Genomic DNA, 19,733 nt, shown 5'->3' on the forward strand with positions numbered 1-19,733 from the left:
ATTCAGTCTATTGGTCATGATGTACTTATACCTAATTAAAACATGATTGGCGGTGAGTGTGGTCCTGCTGTCCAGACAAATTTCTACCCTGGCTGGTCCTCTGTTTATCCTCACAATGGCTGATGGTGGATCAGAGGATATTTTACATCAGTTGTTCAAACAGCAAGAACCATTCATGATGGTATTTCACCACAATGACAGGCACTGGACAATCAAACTCAGATAGTCCATTCATTGGTTTCTGTGTTGTCTAGATGGCATGTTCCTCACTCTATGTCACCTGCTGTTTTGCCCTCTGTGGCCCTCATGGTTTATCCACCTCCCTTTTCTATATACAATGAGTCTGCTGAGGAATGGGATGCAAGTGAGAAATGTCTGTGACAATATTTTCAAGCTTTTGGGATTCTGACAATATTTTATGTCATGCCTTGTTCCTTTCATGGATATCACCAAGAATATATCAAGTCCTATGTCAGCTCACCCCTTTTCAGGATGCATCTTCTTTAACATTTGACCAAATGTGTGAACTTCTTTCAAAATACTACTCTAAGCAGAACCATGTTGTTGCATCCCCCGTTTGAGTTTTACCACTGTAGCAACCAACCACATCCACCCCATTTAGCATGGACAATTGAACTCCATGGGTTAAGTCATTGTTGTCCAGATGGTTTGCAGGGGGAAGACATAGTTACGGCACCCAGCCTTGCTCCCAGCAGTTGGCGCACCACCAAAGTAAACAGTCCAGTAAACAGCAATGTATGTGTTCAATGCTCCATCGTGCTCTTATTGTTTCATTAACCAAGAGCATGACTGCCCAAACCACTGGGCTACCTGTCATAATTGCAGCAAAGAAGGTCACATTGTCTCTGTTTGTAATGCATAAATTCAGCACAACAATCCTGATGCAGATATCCAATTCTGATGCTTTGTCCCACCTGCCAGCTGGTCTAAACCCAGGATTTCTTCAATAGGAATTGGTTTGTTTCCACATTGATGTTGTCATATAGCAGACAATTGATGGTTTTTTATGTAACTAACACATTGATTGTGAAGGCTGTAGCTTTGGTAGCTTTAGATTCTGTTCTGTGGGAGGTCATAATATTTGTACAACATGGTTGGTTGGATTTACCACCTACTAGTGTGTCTGACCCCTTCCATAATTATTACATCTTTTGATATCGATTCTCTGTTGTCAGTGGTGATCAGCTTTTAGACATAGATAATGTAGCCCCTTGGGTACACAACAATAAATGGAGAACCTCTGGACAAAGCACTGAGGAGTGCTTCGTCCAGAGGTTCTCCATTTATTACATGCAAATCATTGTGGTGTATCACACACAAAAGCATTGGCCTGGCTTGGACATTGACATTACCCACCTGGTTGCCTCCTGTTCATATTATGTGTTGCACCAAGCAGCTCCCTGGGCATCGTTTTCTCCTTGGCTGATGCTGTTGCCTGCATGGGACTGTATACATGTGGATTTCTCTGGCCTCTTTCTCAGTGCTTATTGGCTGCTGGTCATTGATGCATATTCTTATTTTTTGAATGTTGTTTGCTGCGTTTCCACAACCACAAGTGGCACTATTGCAACCTAGTCCAAAGTTTTGTCACTCAAAGCATTGCCCACGACATTTGTGTCCAACAATGGTCCCCAATTCTCATTGCAAGAGTAGGTGGCATTTTGTGATTCCCATGGTACCCATCACATTCTTGCCTCCCTGATCCATTCACAATCCAATGGTGAGGCAGAATGCCTAGTGCAAATATTCCAAATTCAGATGAGAAAGTATCTTGCGAACTATTTGTCTGACATTGCCTTAGATAGGTTTCTCTCTTCATACCATTTAACACCGTTTGCGGGGAGGAGCCTAGCAGAGCTACTCCACAGGTGCCAGCTGATGATACTGCTACATCTCTTGTGTCCTTACCTGGACATAAACCCATGCAGCTACCACGCCTCTTCTGGCTGTGTGTGGCTGTCTGGGCATGCAGTTTCAGACATCGCCCTAAACTGATTCCTGCTGTCATCGCCAGATACAAGAGGCAGTGTCACTGCAATATCTGCACAGAGGGTGGCCTCTGCTTGAGGCATCATAATCAGCTTTGCCTTCATATGGACAAGCCAGTGATGTCACACCATCACCTACAAGTCTGACCACATTGGCCATCACATCACCTGCTGCTGCCACTGGTTCTCCCCTCCCACAGCGGCGAGGGCTTTCACTCTTGGTGGCCAACCCAGCAGTTCCTCTCTTGTTTCCAGCACTGTTATCAAGAATTCCATCACCCATTCCTGAGCAACCACTGATATCAGTATCATCAGCACCATGAGCACCGTGACAATAACTGATGCCCTAGATTAATTTGGAAACAACCCCAGCGTTGCTGGTGTTGCCATGTGATGTGACATGGGAAGGTGGATGCAGAATGTGTCCACACACAAAGCTCTTCAGGCCATATTCCACCATAGCCAGAGCCCGGGAGATGAGGAGGACAGCATGGACATCTCAATAATCCATTGTCTCTGTAAGAGCAGAGGACTGCAGCAGTGATGTGTGAATGTACTTTTAAAAGGCCACATAAGCGGCAGTGCTATATCATCCACAGAGGGTAGCTCAGACTTGTGTGTGTGTGTGTGTGTGTGTGTGTGAGAGAGAGAGAGAGAGAGAGAGAGAGAGAGAGAGAGCCTCCAGTCTATTTAAGGCCGTCCGAGCTATACTAGGCCTCAGATCACTAAGTGTATTGCTATATCTCTCTGTGTACATAACTTGTTCCTACTGAGTTTTATTAAATACTGTGTCCAAGTTGTTAAAGCTTCCATGGAATAAAGTTGTATTCAGTCTACTGGTCATGTTGTAGTTACAGCTAATTACAAAAGAAATATTTAACAATGAGATTATTCACAGAGGTTAGAATTGTAGATGAAAGATAAGCAAGGATAGTCGGTGTCTCACAGGACTTGAAAAAATTATGATTGATTTTTTGTCAATGGTAGTTTTTTAACACACCCTTCTTTGAAACTGTAAAATGGATAACATCTTCTTTGATAGTGTGTCATTTGACTTAGACTTAGAGGTAGAAGACAATTTTAATGGTGGCCTCATCAGCTCAGAGGATCATAATAGAAGCATCACTTTTCACAAATAATGGGTGGGTGAGGCATTATATATTTCCACTTACTGAAGGTAAAACTATATCACATCCTGTATCTTGTGTCTTAAGTTGATATTTACCTTTATTGTCTTTTCATATGGTAGCACACGTTGTACTTGTAATATATGCAGAGCTGGGCCCAATCATATTCAGCCACCACACTCATGGATGTGCATCATGGGCCATGTACTGCCCATGGTTTATCTAAGGAAGTTGTTTTTTTGACAGAAAATTTCCTGTGCTATTTACCTCCAAGCCTCCTGCAGCCATCACAACATCTGGGGCCAAAAGCCACACTGGTATGTGGCACACTAGTCATGGTAATCAGCATTACAGTTACAGGTATCTATTTGTGTCCATGTGGTCATGTGTCCATGTGACAATGTGCCTGTATTCCTCTGCTGATGGGTATTTAGATCACCACTCAGTCCCTCAACAGCCAGTTTGGCACTGGGCTCCAGGCCAACTATCAGCTGCCTTGAATCTGAACTTTGGCCCACAATGACTGCTACTGTTACTACCCATCACACAGTGCTGTCCATCCTTCACTGGGATCATCAGCTGCTGGACATCTGTCAGCTGCTCCTTTGCATGGACCTGTGTCTCTATGGACCATGAGCTTATAGCCTCATGGGGCAGTGCTGCTAATTATTCACAGTGCCTCCCACCTCATAACCATTAATGATAATTGTGGACTTTATCATAGTGAGCACCTGCCGCTCATCATTGTGATGGACTTTTCAGTTGTACTCTTGTGTGGCCTTTAATGCTGTAAAGCTGAGCTCAGTTAAGTTCAAGCTAATAAACAAAAGAGTTGTTATAGTAATATATGAATTCAATCTCTATCAATTACACTAATTGGCAAAAGCTACAACACTGGTGATGAGAATGATGGTTTTGTGACACAGTACTATTCCCTTGTCTGCTGTATAGTACAGTGATGATGGGGCTGACTCTCTAAGGTGTGACACTCATAATTTACAAGGATTCACAGTATAGCACTTATTCATAATTTGCCCACTCCAGTAGCTGTCCAAGGTTTGCTGGCTGCAGCATCGGCTTCTGGTCTATCCATGATCTGGTCACTGCTCTCCTTCATGTTGAGCCCAACATTGTCATGCCATGTTGTATTTCATGTGGATGATGCAGCTGTTGCCGGCCTTGTTCTTGAGAGTGGTGGTGCCTGGAAAGGGCATGGATGAAGAGGCCACTTCTTCACATGTGTTTCAGGGTTTCTAATGTGTCTGGTTCGTCATCTTGATGGGACACCGTATTAATGATATTTTGTTGTGACTGTCTCTAGGCAAATCCTACCACAGTGTGAGGGTATCCATCCATGTACCAGGCAGAGACCATTCCATTCTTCAATTCTTTACTGTGTTAAATTGCATGCTTGTCTTGATTTCAGCAGGTGTTCGTTTTTTGCAATTACTTTTCAGATTTCTCAGTAGATGTAAGTTGTTCACAATGTTTTGTTTTGAGTATATTTTAGGTATCCTTTCATTTGTTATTCAATGCACATTTTCTTGCTTGATGTTGCTGGTCAGCATTGTTTTCAGTTTATTAGAGTATCCTCGTCTTTCTGTGTACCGTGTATGTTCAATTGCTGGAGACATATGCCTTCCCCTTCCAGGCAATTCTGGACCTGCTGTGAAGCATTTCTCTCTTCAGTTAGGTGCTACAGGCTTTCCTATAGTGATCAGGACCAGAATTTGGATGCTTACACCAGTAATTCGCATTTAACAGGCTCGGCCACATTCCACTGAGTTTGTTGCAATGTCATCATACCATGTGGCACACTGACTTTTGTTCACAGAATTCTCTGATGGAAGTCCCTCTGGTATCACCCCCAGTGCTTACTCATGACACCATCATCAGACACTGATCCAACTGTCATCAGCCCTTTTGGTCTCAATAAAGTCATCACTGGGCCGGTCACAGCCAGCCCTCCTGTCTTCACCATCCCTGTTGATGCTAATGCCTGCTCTCTTGCTGGCCCTGTCACAGCGATCACAATGCCATTCCCAGCCATCACTGCTACTGCTAGCACCACCGCATCTGTGGCCATCTTGTTGGCCAGCCCAACTGTCCCCACTCATGCTGCCCCGGCTATCCACACTGCTGCTTTGGCAGTCATCACTAGCACTGTCATGTCCGATTCTCTTGGCACTCTTCCTGGCCATCACGTCTCCTGCCTCCCCTGTGGCTGTCCTGCAGACAGTCCAGCTGGCACTGCAGATCCCATCATGTGTTCTTTTGGCCCATGAGCTGCAATTTCTTGGAGACTCCGCTACCAACCGCACCTGCTCCCACCTTTCTCTGTCACACAAACCACCTACAGTAACCAATTGTCATTCCCGTATGCAGAAATGGTGTGCTTTTTTCTTTAGGATAATTTCTTTTTGTCCATTACTGGTCCAGTTCTGCATATTCCCAGAACTTTTGCTGAACTTTTGAGTCTTTTTCTGCATAATGGTTTGGTTGTGTGACAATATTAACAACAAATTGTTTATCCATTATCCTGTTGTTTCGTTTAAGTCATGGTGCATGTCCTTATAATGTTGTGCTTCTGTGAGATGGCTGCACAATCTTTCTTAAGCAGGGAGGAGTGTAGTATAAGCAGGGATAGACCTATGCATATTCAGCTATCACACCCATGGACATACTTCATGTGTCAGGCATGGCCTCTGCTTTACACTGGGATGCTGTTTATCAACAGAATATTTGCTAGGCCATGCATATGCCACAGCATCTGAAGCCACAGGCCATGCTAATATGTGGTAATACGAGGTAATCAGTTCTGCAGCTGCAAGCATCTATTTATTTCAGTGCTGTCACATGTCCACATGACTATGCACCTGTATTCCTCTGCTGATGGATACTTAGGTTGCTGCTCAGCCCCTTGATAGCCAGTTCCATTCTGTGCTCCATACTGACCATCAGCAGCTTTGAGTCTATGATTCCATACACACCTGCTGCTGCTGCTGCTACCCGTCAGACAGTGCTGTCTCATACCTTTGCTGGGATCATCATCCACTGTATGTTCATCAACCCCTTCCATGCATGGATCTGCATCTTGATGGACCACAAACTCACAGCCTTGTGGTGCAGTACTGCAGATCATCTATGGTACCTTCTAATTCATCATCACTAACAATGATTGTGGACTTCGTCAGAGTGGGTACTCACTAGACATAGTCATGATGGACTTTTCAGTTGTGCTCATGTTGGCCCTACTTCCTATAAAACCATAATGACTTTAATCAAAGGTTAATGAACAAAGAGTTGTTATAGCAATGTGTGAATTCAGTCACTACCAGCCACATCATTTGGCTAAAAATATAATATTATTAGCTTTATTACATGTGAGATCTTCTCACTCTCTGTGCATCTCTCTCTTTACCTATGTATTGGTCTGTCTCTGGTTCCCATCCCCTTCACCTGCCCCTAACTATAAGGACTGTATTTACTAGTGAACTTATAATTTACTATTTATTTCGTTTCTCACTAAACAGTGGGAGCTATGATATGTCAACAGGCACAAAAAATGAAACTTCACTAGCTTCTGGCTTCTGAGCAACCTTTTTATGATCTAGAATACACATACATACTCACATATTCTTGTATGTGCACAGACACACACACACACACACACACACACACACACACACACACACACACACACAAACAAACAAACAAACAACTGAGCAAGGTGACGCAGTGGTTAGCACGCTGGACTCGCATTCGTGAGGATGATGGTTGAAACCCTCATCCAGACATCCTCATTAATGTTTCACTTCAGGAAAATGCTGGGATGGTCCCTTTGGAAGAGCACAGCTTACTTCCTGCCCCATCCTTCCCTAATCCAATGGGACTGATGACCTTGCTGTTTCATTCCCTCCCCCAAATCAACACACACACACACACACACACACACACACACACACACACACACACACACACACACACACACACAGCTATATTGTGCAAGGTCATTATAGCTATATAGGTGTGTGAACTCAAATTCATAAAGGAGCCTGAATGCAAGCGAAGTTTTCATTCATATTTGTATGCCTGACAATGACAATGCTTCTGCTGTTCAATGAGTTTTTATCTATGCTCCTAAATTATGCATAGCTGTCAAAAATTTACATACCAGTTTGTGTTACTGATATGTGCAGTAGCCTACAATATGTCTGACACCACCTTTTTTTGTTTTATAGATGGAGCCAACAATAAAAAAGCTTTTATTGGAAGAATCAAAAACACATAAATCACAACACTGTGAAGGATTGGTAGAATACCTGTCACAAAACTTTTTGATTATGCATCTGCAACTTCATGTACACCATTTTGAACACATGTTAACATGTGTGTGGAACTGTTCTATAAGCAGCGCACGTGCGTTCCTAAATGGAGTGAAAAAGGTATGTTTATCACGATGACTTAAATAAATACAGTACCACCAATTGGCTGCAGTAATGACTTAATGCATTGTTTCAGAATTCCAGATGTGCTTTCAATAAAAATATAAGTGCAACACTCCAAAGGTTACAGAGATTTCTAATGGGGCTTGATGAAAGGAAAAAAGTTATATTCACAAGTATTAATGATCTGCTGGCTCCAGAACTGATTCAAGGATCATCTGAATGTATTCATCGGTATCATTTGGAGAGAATGTCTCAGCAGAATTCACTAACTAGCACTGGTGTTGTTGCTGTGAAAATGTGGTTTATCAACAATGTCCTCAATGTAGAGATTTTAAATGCAAGGGACATTATATTACCACTCAAGAAATCAAATGGTAAGCATTGAAATTTTAAAACACCATTTTACAACAGTAATGTATACTGTCCTTCCAGAATTTAAGTAAATAGATTTCCACATAGAAAATATACATAAAACTTAAAATGCATTTATGAAAAACTGAAGTTCCTTTAACTTACTATATCCCAGTCAGTTTCATCTTTAATGTGTTGTGAGGAGGAAACACAAAGACAGATAAGATACCAATGGCTGGCATCAGCTAAAAGATACATAAACTAGGGACTAAACATGCTTGTTCAATAGTCACATCATATGCCTATATTATTTATCATAATGTGTCCATTAATATTCTGCTGATTTTTTTTCTTTCAGAAGACTGTTGAAAGTGAAATTTCTAGTTGTGACAGACTGTTATAGTTCAGTGCACATTTCTGACATTAATAGAGTACTGTGTTAGGTTTGTTGATGCTGGGAAAAGGGATTAAGTAGGAAAACTATTTGCAATCATAGTACTACAGAGCCACACAGGATTGTATGAAATAAAAATCAGCAGTGATATACTAGGATCAGAGTACTTATGAGTTTATCAATGTCAGAGAGACTAGGAAAGGGCAAACTGGTAGTAGAAGTAAGGATGAAAAATACATAGCAGTAAAGAAAAAGGAACTTTCCGGATTGGGAAGGAGCGCTTGGTCCCCAGTATGAGTCCACCAGGAGGACTTGTGGTGAGGTCCGGTGGTGAGGTCCGGTGGTGAGGTCCGGTGAACCGACCAGTCTGTGGATGGTTTTTAGGCGGTTTTCCATGTGCCTCAGCAAATGCGGGCTGGTTCCCCTATACTATGTTGGTGATTACTGCACAAAAAAGTTCTCCACGTACGCATATGCCACCATTACTCTACGACACAAACATAGGGGTTACACTCATTTTCAGAGAAATTTCATGAGTCATACAGTCAATAGCCTTTGAGAGATCACAAAATATCTAAATGTGGGTGATGGTCAGTTATTCAGAGCATTTAATATTTGATTAGTGAAAGCATACATAGCATTTTTTGTTGAAAAGCCTTTCTGAAAACCATATTGACTTTTTGTTAGTACTTCATTGTTACAAATATGTGGTGTTGTTCTTGAATACATTATTTTTTCAAGGATTTTGGATAAAGCTATCGGAAGTGAGATTGGTCAGTAGCTGGTAGCATCAGACCTATCACCTTTTTTTTGTACAATGGTTTAACAATAGCATATTTCATTCTATCTGGAGAAATGCCTTCTTTGAGTGAGCTACCACATATGTGGCTGAGAATCATACTTATCTGTTCAGAACAAACTTTTACTATTCTATTGGAAATAGTGTCAATTCCATGCAAGCTTTTACTTTTGAGTGAATTCATTATTTTCCTAATTTCAGTAGGAGAGGTGGGTTGAATTTCAGTTTTATCAAATTGTGTAGGTATTGCCTCTTCCACACATTACCTTGCATTTTCTAATGAATAGCTGAATTCTGTTTTCTCCACAACAGTTAAAAAAAAAGATTATTAAAAATGTTCCCTGCTTCAGACTTTTTGTTAACAAGCTTTTCATTACATTTGATAGAAATACAATTTTCTTGTGTTCTCAGTTGCTGTGTTTCCCTTTTATCAATATTCCAGACTGTTTTAATTTTATTATCAGAGATACTAATCTCAGACATAATGCACATACTTCTGGACTTTTTAATAACATTTCTTAATACGGTGCACTAGTTTTATAATGTATCACCGCCTCTGGATCATTATTCATTCCAGCTACAAGATACATTTCCCTTTTCTGTTTACAAGATATTTTTATCCCTTTACTAAGCCATGGCTTTTTAGATGGTTTCTTACAATTATATTTCACTGATTTATTAGGGAAATTGTTTTCATGTATACTCACAAAGGTATCATGAAATACTAGTACACAGAGTGCAGTTAGTAAACACGCCAAATGAATTGGATTCCATCCTGGATTTTCCATTGTTTGATTTTTGTCAAATAAAACATTCAGTTTCAAACCCTGCATGATTATAATTAAAGAACAGCTACTCGCAGAGGCCCAGTGGACTGTAATTATTGTATGGCAGTGAAACTTTGTAGCTGTGCTATCTTGTTAATGTGGAAGCAATTTACACTAGGAAAAAAAAATATAGTTCCAGTTGTGTCATAAGGTCCAAATCTGGCACTGTACAGAGTTTGTATGATGGTATGACATCCATAATATCATTTGGCAAACTGTAACATTAGTGAACAGTATAACTATCAGAGAAGAGAGACTGTTTGCTATTAGTCCAACTGTTTTTTTGTGAATGGCAACAATTACAGTGCTACATTGAAAGAATATCAGCAACTGAAGTGTCTAAAGAGAGACCCAATGTCATTAAATGGTTTGAAGAAAATGATAATCAAATTTGAAAACACAGGTGAGTTTGATGTGGCACATGGAAGAGGAAGGCATCATATCCTGTTGAAGTTATTGACAGGTTTGCTGTTGCTGTAACTGACTGTTCAGCATGTGCCTTAGGTGGTGCTAGTGCTTATGCAGTGTCATGAGAATTGTCCATCCTGTGGTCAGCAGTATGGGAAGTTTTGCAGTCTACTTTATGCTGGTACCTGTACAATATCCAGATGATGCAGCAACATTCTGACTTTGCTCTTGAGTTTCTGGCTTGGCTCAAAATTGATGATGTGGCAGGGCACTATTCTATGGGGTGATGAGGCACATTTTACACTAGAGGGTACAGTGAATACACAGACTTGTCAAATTTGTGGTGCTGTTAAGTCACATGTTGTGCACAATGAGTCATTGCACTCACTATATGTGACTGTGTAGTGTGGATTCACAAGCACCTTTATTCTTGGTCCATTCTTCTATGAAGACAATACACCCATAGGGCCTGTCAGGTGTACCTTGGTGTCTGCACATTATCAACACCTCCATGCACAATGTGTGATTCCTGCTTTGGAAGAGCACATCTGTGTGGAAGCCACTGTTTTCATGCAAGAGTGAACAATAGTTTATGTCACTCAACCAGTGAAATATCTGTTTCATGTAACTTTACATGAACAAGCTATCTCCAGAGATTTTCCAGATGCATGGCCTGCAGGATCACCTGGGGTATCTAAAAGAATGTGTTTACCATGGACACACTTGGTCTCTACCTGATCTGAAACTGAGAGCAACTTGGTCACATCATTTTACAGATGCAGCATCTCATCAATGTCTGTAGTGGTCATGTTGATCTAACTGTGTAAGTGGTGGTAAATAGGAAAATCAGCAATATGCCTTTTTCACTTGTTTGACATTTTCTGCCAATGTCCTGTTCATAATACATACATATGAAAACAAAACATTTTTATAAATATTTCTTGCATTCACAGTGCCACATTTGCACCTGGTGGCTAGAACTTTAATTAATACTAATTCTACATTAGTATTTCTACCAAGTTTTGTTACCATACAATAATTACAGCCCACAATAAACCTCTGTAAGTAGCTACACTTTAATTATAACCACCTGGTACATATACAAAAACTTGCTGCCTACAGCAGTGTTTTTGTAATTCTCCAAGCTTTTAATGTCAACTGTAAAAATAAATTTCATTTATAACAGAATAAAAGTATTTTTTTATTTTCATTTTGGTACTTTTTTTATTATAGTGCCATTTTCAAATTAACACTGTTTCAAGGAGCAAAGCTTACATATTTGTTTCATGTAATATGTGAGTTTAATGTTTTATGTTATTAGTGGCACCATAGTGTCCAGCCCATAGTGAATGAAACAGGAACAGAAATTGAGGGTAGTAAAGCAAAAACTGAATGCATTTTCAAATATTCCTTTACAAAGAAAAACCCATGAGAATTGCCCCAGCCCAATCCTGGTGCCACTGAAAAGATCAGTGAAATAAGTATTAGTGTCAGTGGTGTTGAGAAATAACTGAAATCATTAAAACTGAACAAAGCTCCAGGCTCTGATGAAATTCCAGTCAGATTCTATATTCAATTTGTGGCTATGGTATCCCTGTCTGATCTTGTACTGAATTTGTGGCTGAGTTAACCCCTCTTCTAACTATAATCTGCCATAGAACCCCTAAACAAAAAAATCATGCCCAGTTATTGGAAAAGGCACAGATCACACCCATTTACAAGAAGGGTAGCAGAAGTGATCCACAAAACAACCATCCACCATCCTTTACATCAATTTGTTGTAGGATCTTAGAATATATTCCACACTCAAACATTATGAGGTATCTTGAAAAAAATGACTTCCCCATTGCCATCGAAAACATTGGTCGTATGAAACTCAACTCACACTTTTCTCAAATGACAAACTGAAAGATTTGCATCAACACAATCAGGTCAGTATTGATTTCTGAAAAGCATTTGACTAAGTACCACACCTAAGCTTATGTCAAAAGTATAATCATATGGGTTATCAAGTGAAATTTGTGACTGGATTGAGGATTTTGTTGGTAGGGAGGACACAGCATGTTACCTTGGTTTGAGATTCATAGTCAGATGTAGAAGTAACTTTGAGTATGCCCCAGGAAAGTGTGTTGGGGCCCTTGCTATTCACATTGTGAATTAATGATTTTGTAGACAATCTTAATAATAAAATCAGGCTTTTGCAGATGATGCAGTTCTCTATAATGAAGCACTATCTGAAATAAGCTGCATAAATATTCATTCAGCTCTTGATAAGATTTCAAAGTGATACAGAGATTGGCAGATTGCTCTAAATGTTCACAAATGTAAAATTTTGCGTTTCACAAAATGAAAAAAATGTACTATCCTATGACTAATAGCAATGGGTCACTGTTGGGATCAACCAACTCCTATAAATACCTGGGTGTAGCATTTTGTAGAGGAATTAATTGGAATGATCACATAGATTCAGCTGTGGATAAAGCAGGTGGCAGACATTGGTTTATTGGTAGAATAAAGAGGATATGCAATCAGTCTACAAAGGAGATTGTTTACAAATAAACTTGTGCAACCTATTCTAGAATACTGCTCAAATGAGTGTAATGCATATTAGATAGAACTAACAGGGGATATTGAACATTTACAGAAAAACACAAAAGGTCACAGGCTTACTTAATCTGTGGAGAGTGTCACAGCAATCCTGAGGAGCTGAACTGGAAGATTTTTGTAGATAGACATAAACTATCCTGAGAAGAACTGACTTTGAATGATTACTCTAGGAATATGTTAAATCCCCTATGTATCATTCTCAAAAGGTTTATGAGGATAAGATTAGAATAATTAGTGATGTGCAGAGGCATCCCAACAATCATTCTTCCCATGCTCCATATGTGAATGAAACAGGAAGAAACTGTAATAACTGGCACAACAGGATGTAGCTTCTGCCATGCATATCATAGTGGTTTGTAAAGTGTTGAGGTAAATGTAGAAGTAGAACTTGTAACTCAGTGATAAACCTTGCTGCAGTGGACAGCTTTTAATGGTCACTTCTCTGATGTTTTGAAATGAATTGAATTGAATTTAATTTGAATTGAATTGAATTGAATTGAATTTTTGAATTGAATTGAATTTTATTTGATCCTGTAAGATTACATTGTGTACAGTAAATGTACATGTAATATAGGACATATAAAAGCGTTAACATTTCTTATCACATTTTTTTCTACACCTTTAGCTTACATTTTTACATTACTGATAATGAGTAACAATATATACAAATTTAATGGCATAAGTATTCTGCAACACTGTAAAACTCTTTTTCAATGAGATAGTCTTTAACTTTCTTTGCAAAGTCATTGTGAAGTACACTATCTTTCAGGGTTTTGGGCAGACTTCTTAGTAGTCTGATACCAAAGTACTGGGGTCCTTTTTCTAGCATTGCCAGTCGGTGGGGTATGCTCCGTACTTCATTCTTCTTTCTTGTATTGTGGGTGTGTACACTAGCATTTGTAATCCAGCCCTCACTACCTTTTGTGATATACATTATTGTTTTGTATATATACAACGATGAAAAAGTTAAGGTATTTAAATTCTTGAAACAGTTTCTGCATGTTTCAGAGGTCTTTCTTCTTAAAATGGTCCTAATTGCTTTTTTTGTAATGTGAACACTCGTTTTGTCTCTTGTTTGTTTGAGGTTCCCCACACAGTCACTCCATACTGTAAGTATGGTTCGAAAAGTCCATGATACACTGTACACAAAAGGTTCTTGTCTGAATACTGTGATAGCTGCATCATTAAGAATATGACAGAGCTCAGTTTCTTACAGACATTATTAATATGTTTTTTTCCATTTCAGTTCATTATCCACAAGAATACCTAAGAATCTAGCAGATTCTACTTCTTCCAGCCTTGTTCCATTAGCCTCTAAATCCATGTCTACAGCCTTTTCCTTGTTTTTAAACACTGCATACATAGTCTTTTTTAGATTTATAACCAGTTCATTTTCCAACAGCCATTGAGCTGTGACATTTGCAGACATGTATGCTCTTCTCTCAAGCTGTTCCATATTTTGGTCACTTTTTAGTATTGTCATGTCATCAGCATATAATATTTTCTTTTCTTCCTCCTCAACACCTATATCATTAACAAATACATTAAATAACAATGGCCCCATTACCGAACCCTGCGGCACTCCATATTTGATGGATTTGGTTTCTGATTGGTACGAGTTTCCTAATAATACATACCACTTGCAGTTGCACAAGTATGATTTTATCCATTCGCCTGGTTGCCCCCGAAAGGTAAGGCTTAATTTTTGTATCAGCATTTCATGGTCAATGGTGTCAAATGCCTTTGAAAGATTCAGAAACATTGCAGAGACAACCTTTTTCTCATCCAAGGACTGTAAAATGTATTCTGTTAGACTGACAATTGCTGATTCTGTAGATTTACCCTTTCTGAAACCATGTTGTGTGGGCATGAGAATGTTATGTTTGTCCAAATAGTTAACTAATCTGGTATACATAAGCATTTCTAGGATTTTTGAGAAACCTGATATCAGTGAAACTGGTCTGTAGTTGTTGGGATCATCCCTACACCCTTTCTTGTACACTGGCACTACCTTCGTTATCTCCAGTTTTTCTGGAAAAATTGCATCTCTGAAAGAACAGTTTGCTATGTTCTTCAGTGGTGTTATTATCTCCTCACATACCAGCTTTATTACATGATTTGATATTTCATCATCACCAGCTGATTTCTTGGACTCCAGTTTCTGTATAGTTTTCCGTAATTCATTTTCTGTGACTGTTGCTGTTTTCAGAAATATGGTAAGTGCTGTTTTCGTCGGTTGTAGACTTAACTTTAGTTTAGATATAAACGATACGTTTGGTCATGGTAACGGATGGTTTACTGTTGCCATTGTTCGAGGAGGTACTGGAGTACCAAGTGTTCCTGGACTTGAAAGTTTTGTTGACAGAGACATTATTGCCTTTCGCACTTACCATATTTCTGAATTAGCTAATAAGGATTTTGGTAAATCTGCATATGTTTCTCCTTCTTCCTGCATGATCTTTTTGGTACATTAATATCCTTCTGTTTTTGACTATTTCTTTCCAATTTTATGTTTTCTACTACACAGATATAGTTATTATTCAGCATGTTTGCTATTTCCATACCATCTGTGACCACCGTGTTGTCTATTTTAATTGACCTAATACCTTCTTCTTTGTTTGACCCATCTTTTTCCTTTCTTTCAGCATTGATTGCATTCCAAGTTGCCTTTGCCTTGTTTTTGAGTTCGCTATAGTGGTTTCAATTGCTCTTGCTTTCGCTTCTCTTATTGTTTTTCTATACTTCTTTTCAACATTTTATAGTTTTCAGCTTCGCCCACCCGTCTCACATCCTGAAGCTTCATTCGCTGTTCTAGTATTTCACTGGTAATCCACTGTGTTTGATCTTGCTGCCTTTCTTGTCTCTTTACTTTGGGGAGTGCTACATTAAAATGGTACTTAATTGTTGAAATAAATGCCATCATATTTTTCATTTACACTCTGGGCCTGTAGGGTTTCATTCCAGGTTTCCTTACTTAACATTGTTCTAAAGATGTTGATAATTTGTTCACTGATGATCCTAATTTCTTTTGTTTTTTGTTTTGGTTCTGATACTGAGTCATTACTTCTGCAAAAGCTGATTAGTTGTCCATGATGATCAGATATTTCTGTCTGAACTACATGTGACTCATGGTTACACATATTAGTAATTATGTTGTCAATAATTGTCTCACTTTGTGAAGTCACTCTTGTTGGTGCAGTTATTGTCACTTTCATGTTATGCTGTATTAACAATTCTTCAAAATCCTATCTTATTTTTGTGTCTTTTCCCATGTTAATATTGAAGTCTCCACATATAATAAGATTTCTCTTCATGTTCATTCTCAATAAGCTAGCAATTTTTTTAGAAAGATGCTAATATTGCCACATGGTGACCTGTACACACAAAACACTCTAAAATCCTCTGCCACTATACCAGTAACTTCAAAGTCTTTTTCTCTAGCTATGGGAAATGTAGCAGCTTCACTGTTTACATTCTTTGATAGAGTACCTGTTTTAATATATATACAAATGCCACCACCCTTATATTTAGATCTGCAGAAGTAACTAGCTAGTTTGTAGTCCTTTATTGCTACATTATGTATTTTACTTTCAGTTAGTCCATGTTCACTTATGCATAATATATCTGGTCTTACTCCACTCAGGAGTATTTCTGCTTCTAGTTTTTCATTACCAAAGTATTGAATATTTTGATGAAGTACTTTTATTTAATTTTTCTTTTGTTGGTTTACATGTTGTGAGCTGTATTCTGGGGCAAATCGCAAATCAGTCATGAAGATGCAAATGCATGCAGAGCACAACACCAGTAGGGAGTGCCCATTGCAGTTGATTGTGTACATTTGTGGCCTCAGGACTGATCGAAAATGCCAAAGAAGTGACCGTTAACTGCTGTCCACTGTAGTAGCCACAATGTGCTACAGAGTTAATTGTACCAATGTTTGTGCAAATTGTAACATCCTGAAGTAATGTCCAAAATGACTTTAAATTCAGAGAATGCACAGAACAGGGTGCACAGGAATGATTAAGATTTCTCAGAGACAGTACATGAGTGTGCATCAGTGCCCTCTTTAGTACACATAGAAAGGTCAATGCTATAGTGTTCTCAGGCACTAGAGAGTGATCAAATTAATTGTACCACTGAAATTGAGTGCTAGTCAGCCAATGCCTTCTTAAAATCAAAGGACATGACATAAACATATGATGAGAGTGAGGTGTAAAGGTGTTGACATACCAGCACACATTAGAATGTGAGAACAACATGAGACCTGAAATACCATGCCATAACCATAATGGACCATACTATGTTTTCCAGAGACTTGGTTCAATATGGGAGTACTGGATTAGGTATGGATCTGTGTGCATTGGCTGTTTTACACCATTTGCAGTGGGTTGAACTATAAATGCCCATGTCATTGAGATAGCTTTCATTTTGTATAACCTGCTTCAGTCAACTCCAAACATCATATTTCAGCAAGACAGTGCCCATTCACAAGTAACAGGGTATATGACATCTTCCTCAAAGAATTACAAATATTACTGTTACCTTGATCCAGATGTTTGCTTGGCATGTTGCTCATCAAATATGTTTGGTACGTGATTTGTTACCAACTTGTTTGTCATCGTTCTTCAGAAATTATTGTGGATGACTTGTGGGTACACATACAAGTCACATTGCTGGAGATTCTTGTGGAACATATCCAAGATCTCTTTTCTCATGCAGTGATGCTTAAAGACTCTGATTACAGCAAGTAGGAGTTTTATAACATACTAGATTCTCAGAATCAGAAATTAAGAACATTATTGTAATCTTAGTCATTTGTATTTCGTAATGTTTCTGATATATATTGAAAATTTAATTTCAATCACATTTATCATGCTTGGTGATGCAATTTTGAAACATGTATTGTAATGCTCTCTACAGAAACTTTTATAATTGTTTCTCTTTGTTTCAGCAAATTGCAATGCATATATAAAGATGCAACTCCTTCCCAAAGAAAAATATAAGTCTGTTGGGAAGATGAAGACTAAGGTGCAGAGAAATACATTATATCCCATATTTGATGAAACATTCAATGTGTAAGTTTTAATTGGGAGAATGATGTAACTCATAATCCAAAAAGTTTTATTATGTTTTTTAGCCTCAGTATACGTAAGTGGTACAAGAACTGATTTAACTTCTTAGCAATTGATCAACAGATGGCCTCTTAAAAAAGAAAAACGGAGGGATAGTAAAATATTTGGGACTGAAATTATAAAATCAGAGTAATTTCCATACTCAGCTACACACGCTAAATATGTTACATAGTAGCTCTTCAAAGCAATACTGAACTGGTCAGCAAAAGCACTCACAAAGAGAATGTATCTCATTATGATTGTTGGTACTGAAGGCTATAGTTATCTCCATAATAGTATGTAGGAAGTAATTTTTAAACAACAAGTACTGCATCAGAATATCTACAGTAGAGAATTGATTAATAGAAATATCCTTCTTCAAAAAATTATGAAGTAATTCAGAAGTATGCATATTGTAAAGTGAATGTAAGAATTCTAAGATTCTGAAAGAGATCATTGTAAGATGTGCATGAAATATGCACCATGGACCTTGCCTTTGTGGGGTGGCATATGTGTCTCGATGATATAGACAGCCATAGGTGCAGCCACATTGAAGGAATTTCTTTGGAAAGAGTGGTTGATATATGCTTTCTGACAAGGATTGGCAGCCTATTTAGCAGTTAACAGCACATTTTGGATGATCTACTGAACTGGCCTTGTAACACTAGCCAAATGACCTTGCTATGCTGGTACTCCGATAGGGCTGAAAACAAGAGGAAATTACAATCATCATTTTCCTCAGAACACAAAATTTTATTGTGTGGGTTAATAATGATGACATTCTCTAAGGTAGAATATTCCAGGGATAAAATAGTCCCTCATTCGTATCTCCAAGCAGAGACTACTCAGGAGAATGCTGTCATCAGAAAACTGTGGGGTCAGAATGTGGAATTTTAGATACCTTAAACATGCAAGAAGGTTAGAGAATCTGAAAAGAGAAAGAGATAAATTGAAGTTAGATAGTGGTAATTAGTAAAGTGCAATGGGAGGAAGAACAGGAATTTCTGGTCAAGTCAGTCCATTGCCACAAAATCAAATAGTAAGAGTAGGTAATAATGAACAACAAAATGGAATGCAGGTGAATAACAGATTCAGTATGAATAACAGATTATCATAGTCAAGGTAGATTCAAAGTCATGACCCACCACAGCAGTACAATTGTATATGCCTACTTACTCCACAGATGGTGAAGATACTGGAAAAATGTCTGAGGAGATAAAAGAAATTTGGAGTATTTTGAAGCAGTATGAATAACAGATTATCATAGTCAAGGTAGATACAAAGCCATGACCCACCACAGCAGTACAATTGTATATGCCTACTTACTCCACAGATGGTGAAGATACTGGAAAAATGTCTGAGGAGATAAATGAAATTTGGAGTATTTTGAAGGAAATGAAAATTTAACAGTCTTAAGTAACTCAGATTTGATAAATAACAGAAAGAAAAATAGTAGGACAAAGGAATGAATGGGAAGCAACTTGATAGAATTTTCCACAATTCACACTTTAATCATTGCTTATAACCAGTTTAAGAGTTGTGAGGAAAGTTTTTATATGAGGGAGAGATCTGGAAACATTGGACAGTTTCAGATGGATAATGTTAGTTATGAAATGCAGAGTAAAGTCAGTGAATCTGGAGACATATAAAAT

General features: G+C 38.5%; 1 protein-coding gene across 1 annotated transcript in view; it reads left to right on the forward strand.

Moving 5' to 3' along the window:
- The window catches only part of LOC126365627 (protein unc-13 homolog 4B-like), a 93,044-nt gene that overhangs the window by 57,427 nt on the left and 15,884 nt on the right, over positions 1 to 19,733 (forward strand). The window contains exons 8-10 of the mRNA XM_050008162.1: positions 7,378 to 7,581; positions 7,658 to 7,958; positions 17,922 to 18,045. Coding sequence (XP_049864119.1) covers positions 7,378 to 7,581; positions 7,658 to 7,958; positions 17,922 to 18,045 — 629 coding nt within the window. The remainder of the gene's footprint in view (positions 1 to 7,377; positions 7,582 to 7,657; positions 7,959 to 17,921; positions 18,046 to 19,733) is intronic.

This window comes from Schistocerca gregaria, chromosome 1 (genome assembly GCF_023897955.1).
Source record: "Schistocerca gregaria isolate iqSchGreg1 chromosome 1, iqSchGreg1.2, whole genome shotgun sequence".
In the NCBI taxonomy this organism is placed as follows: domain Eukaryota; kingdom Metazoa; phylum Arthropoda; class Insecta; order Orthoptera; family Acrididae; genus Schistocerca; species Schistocerca gregaria.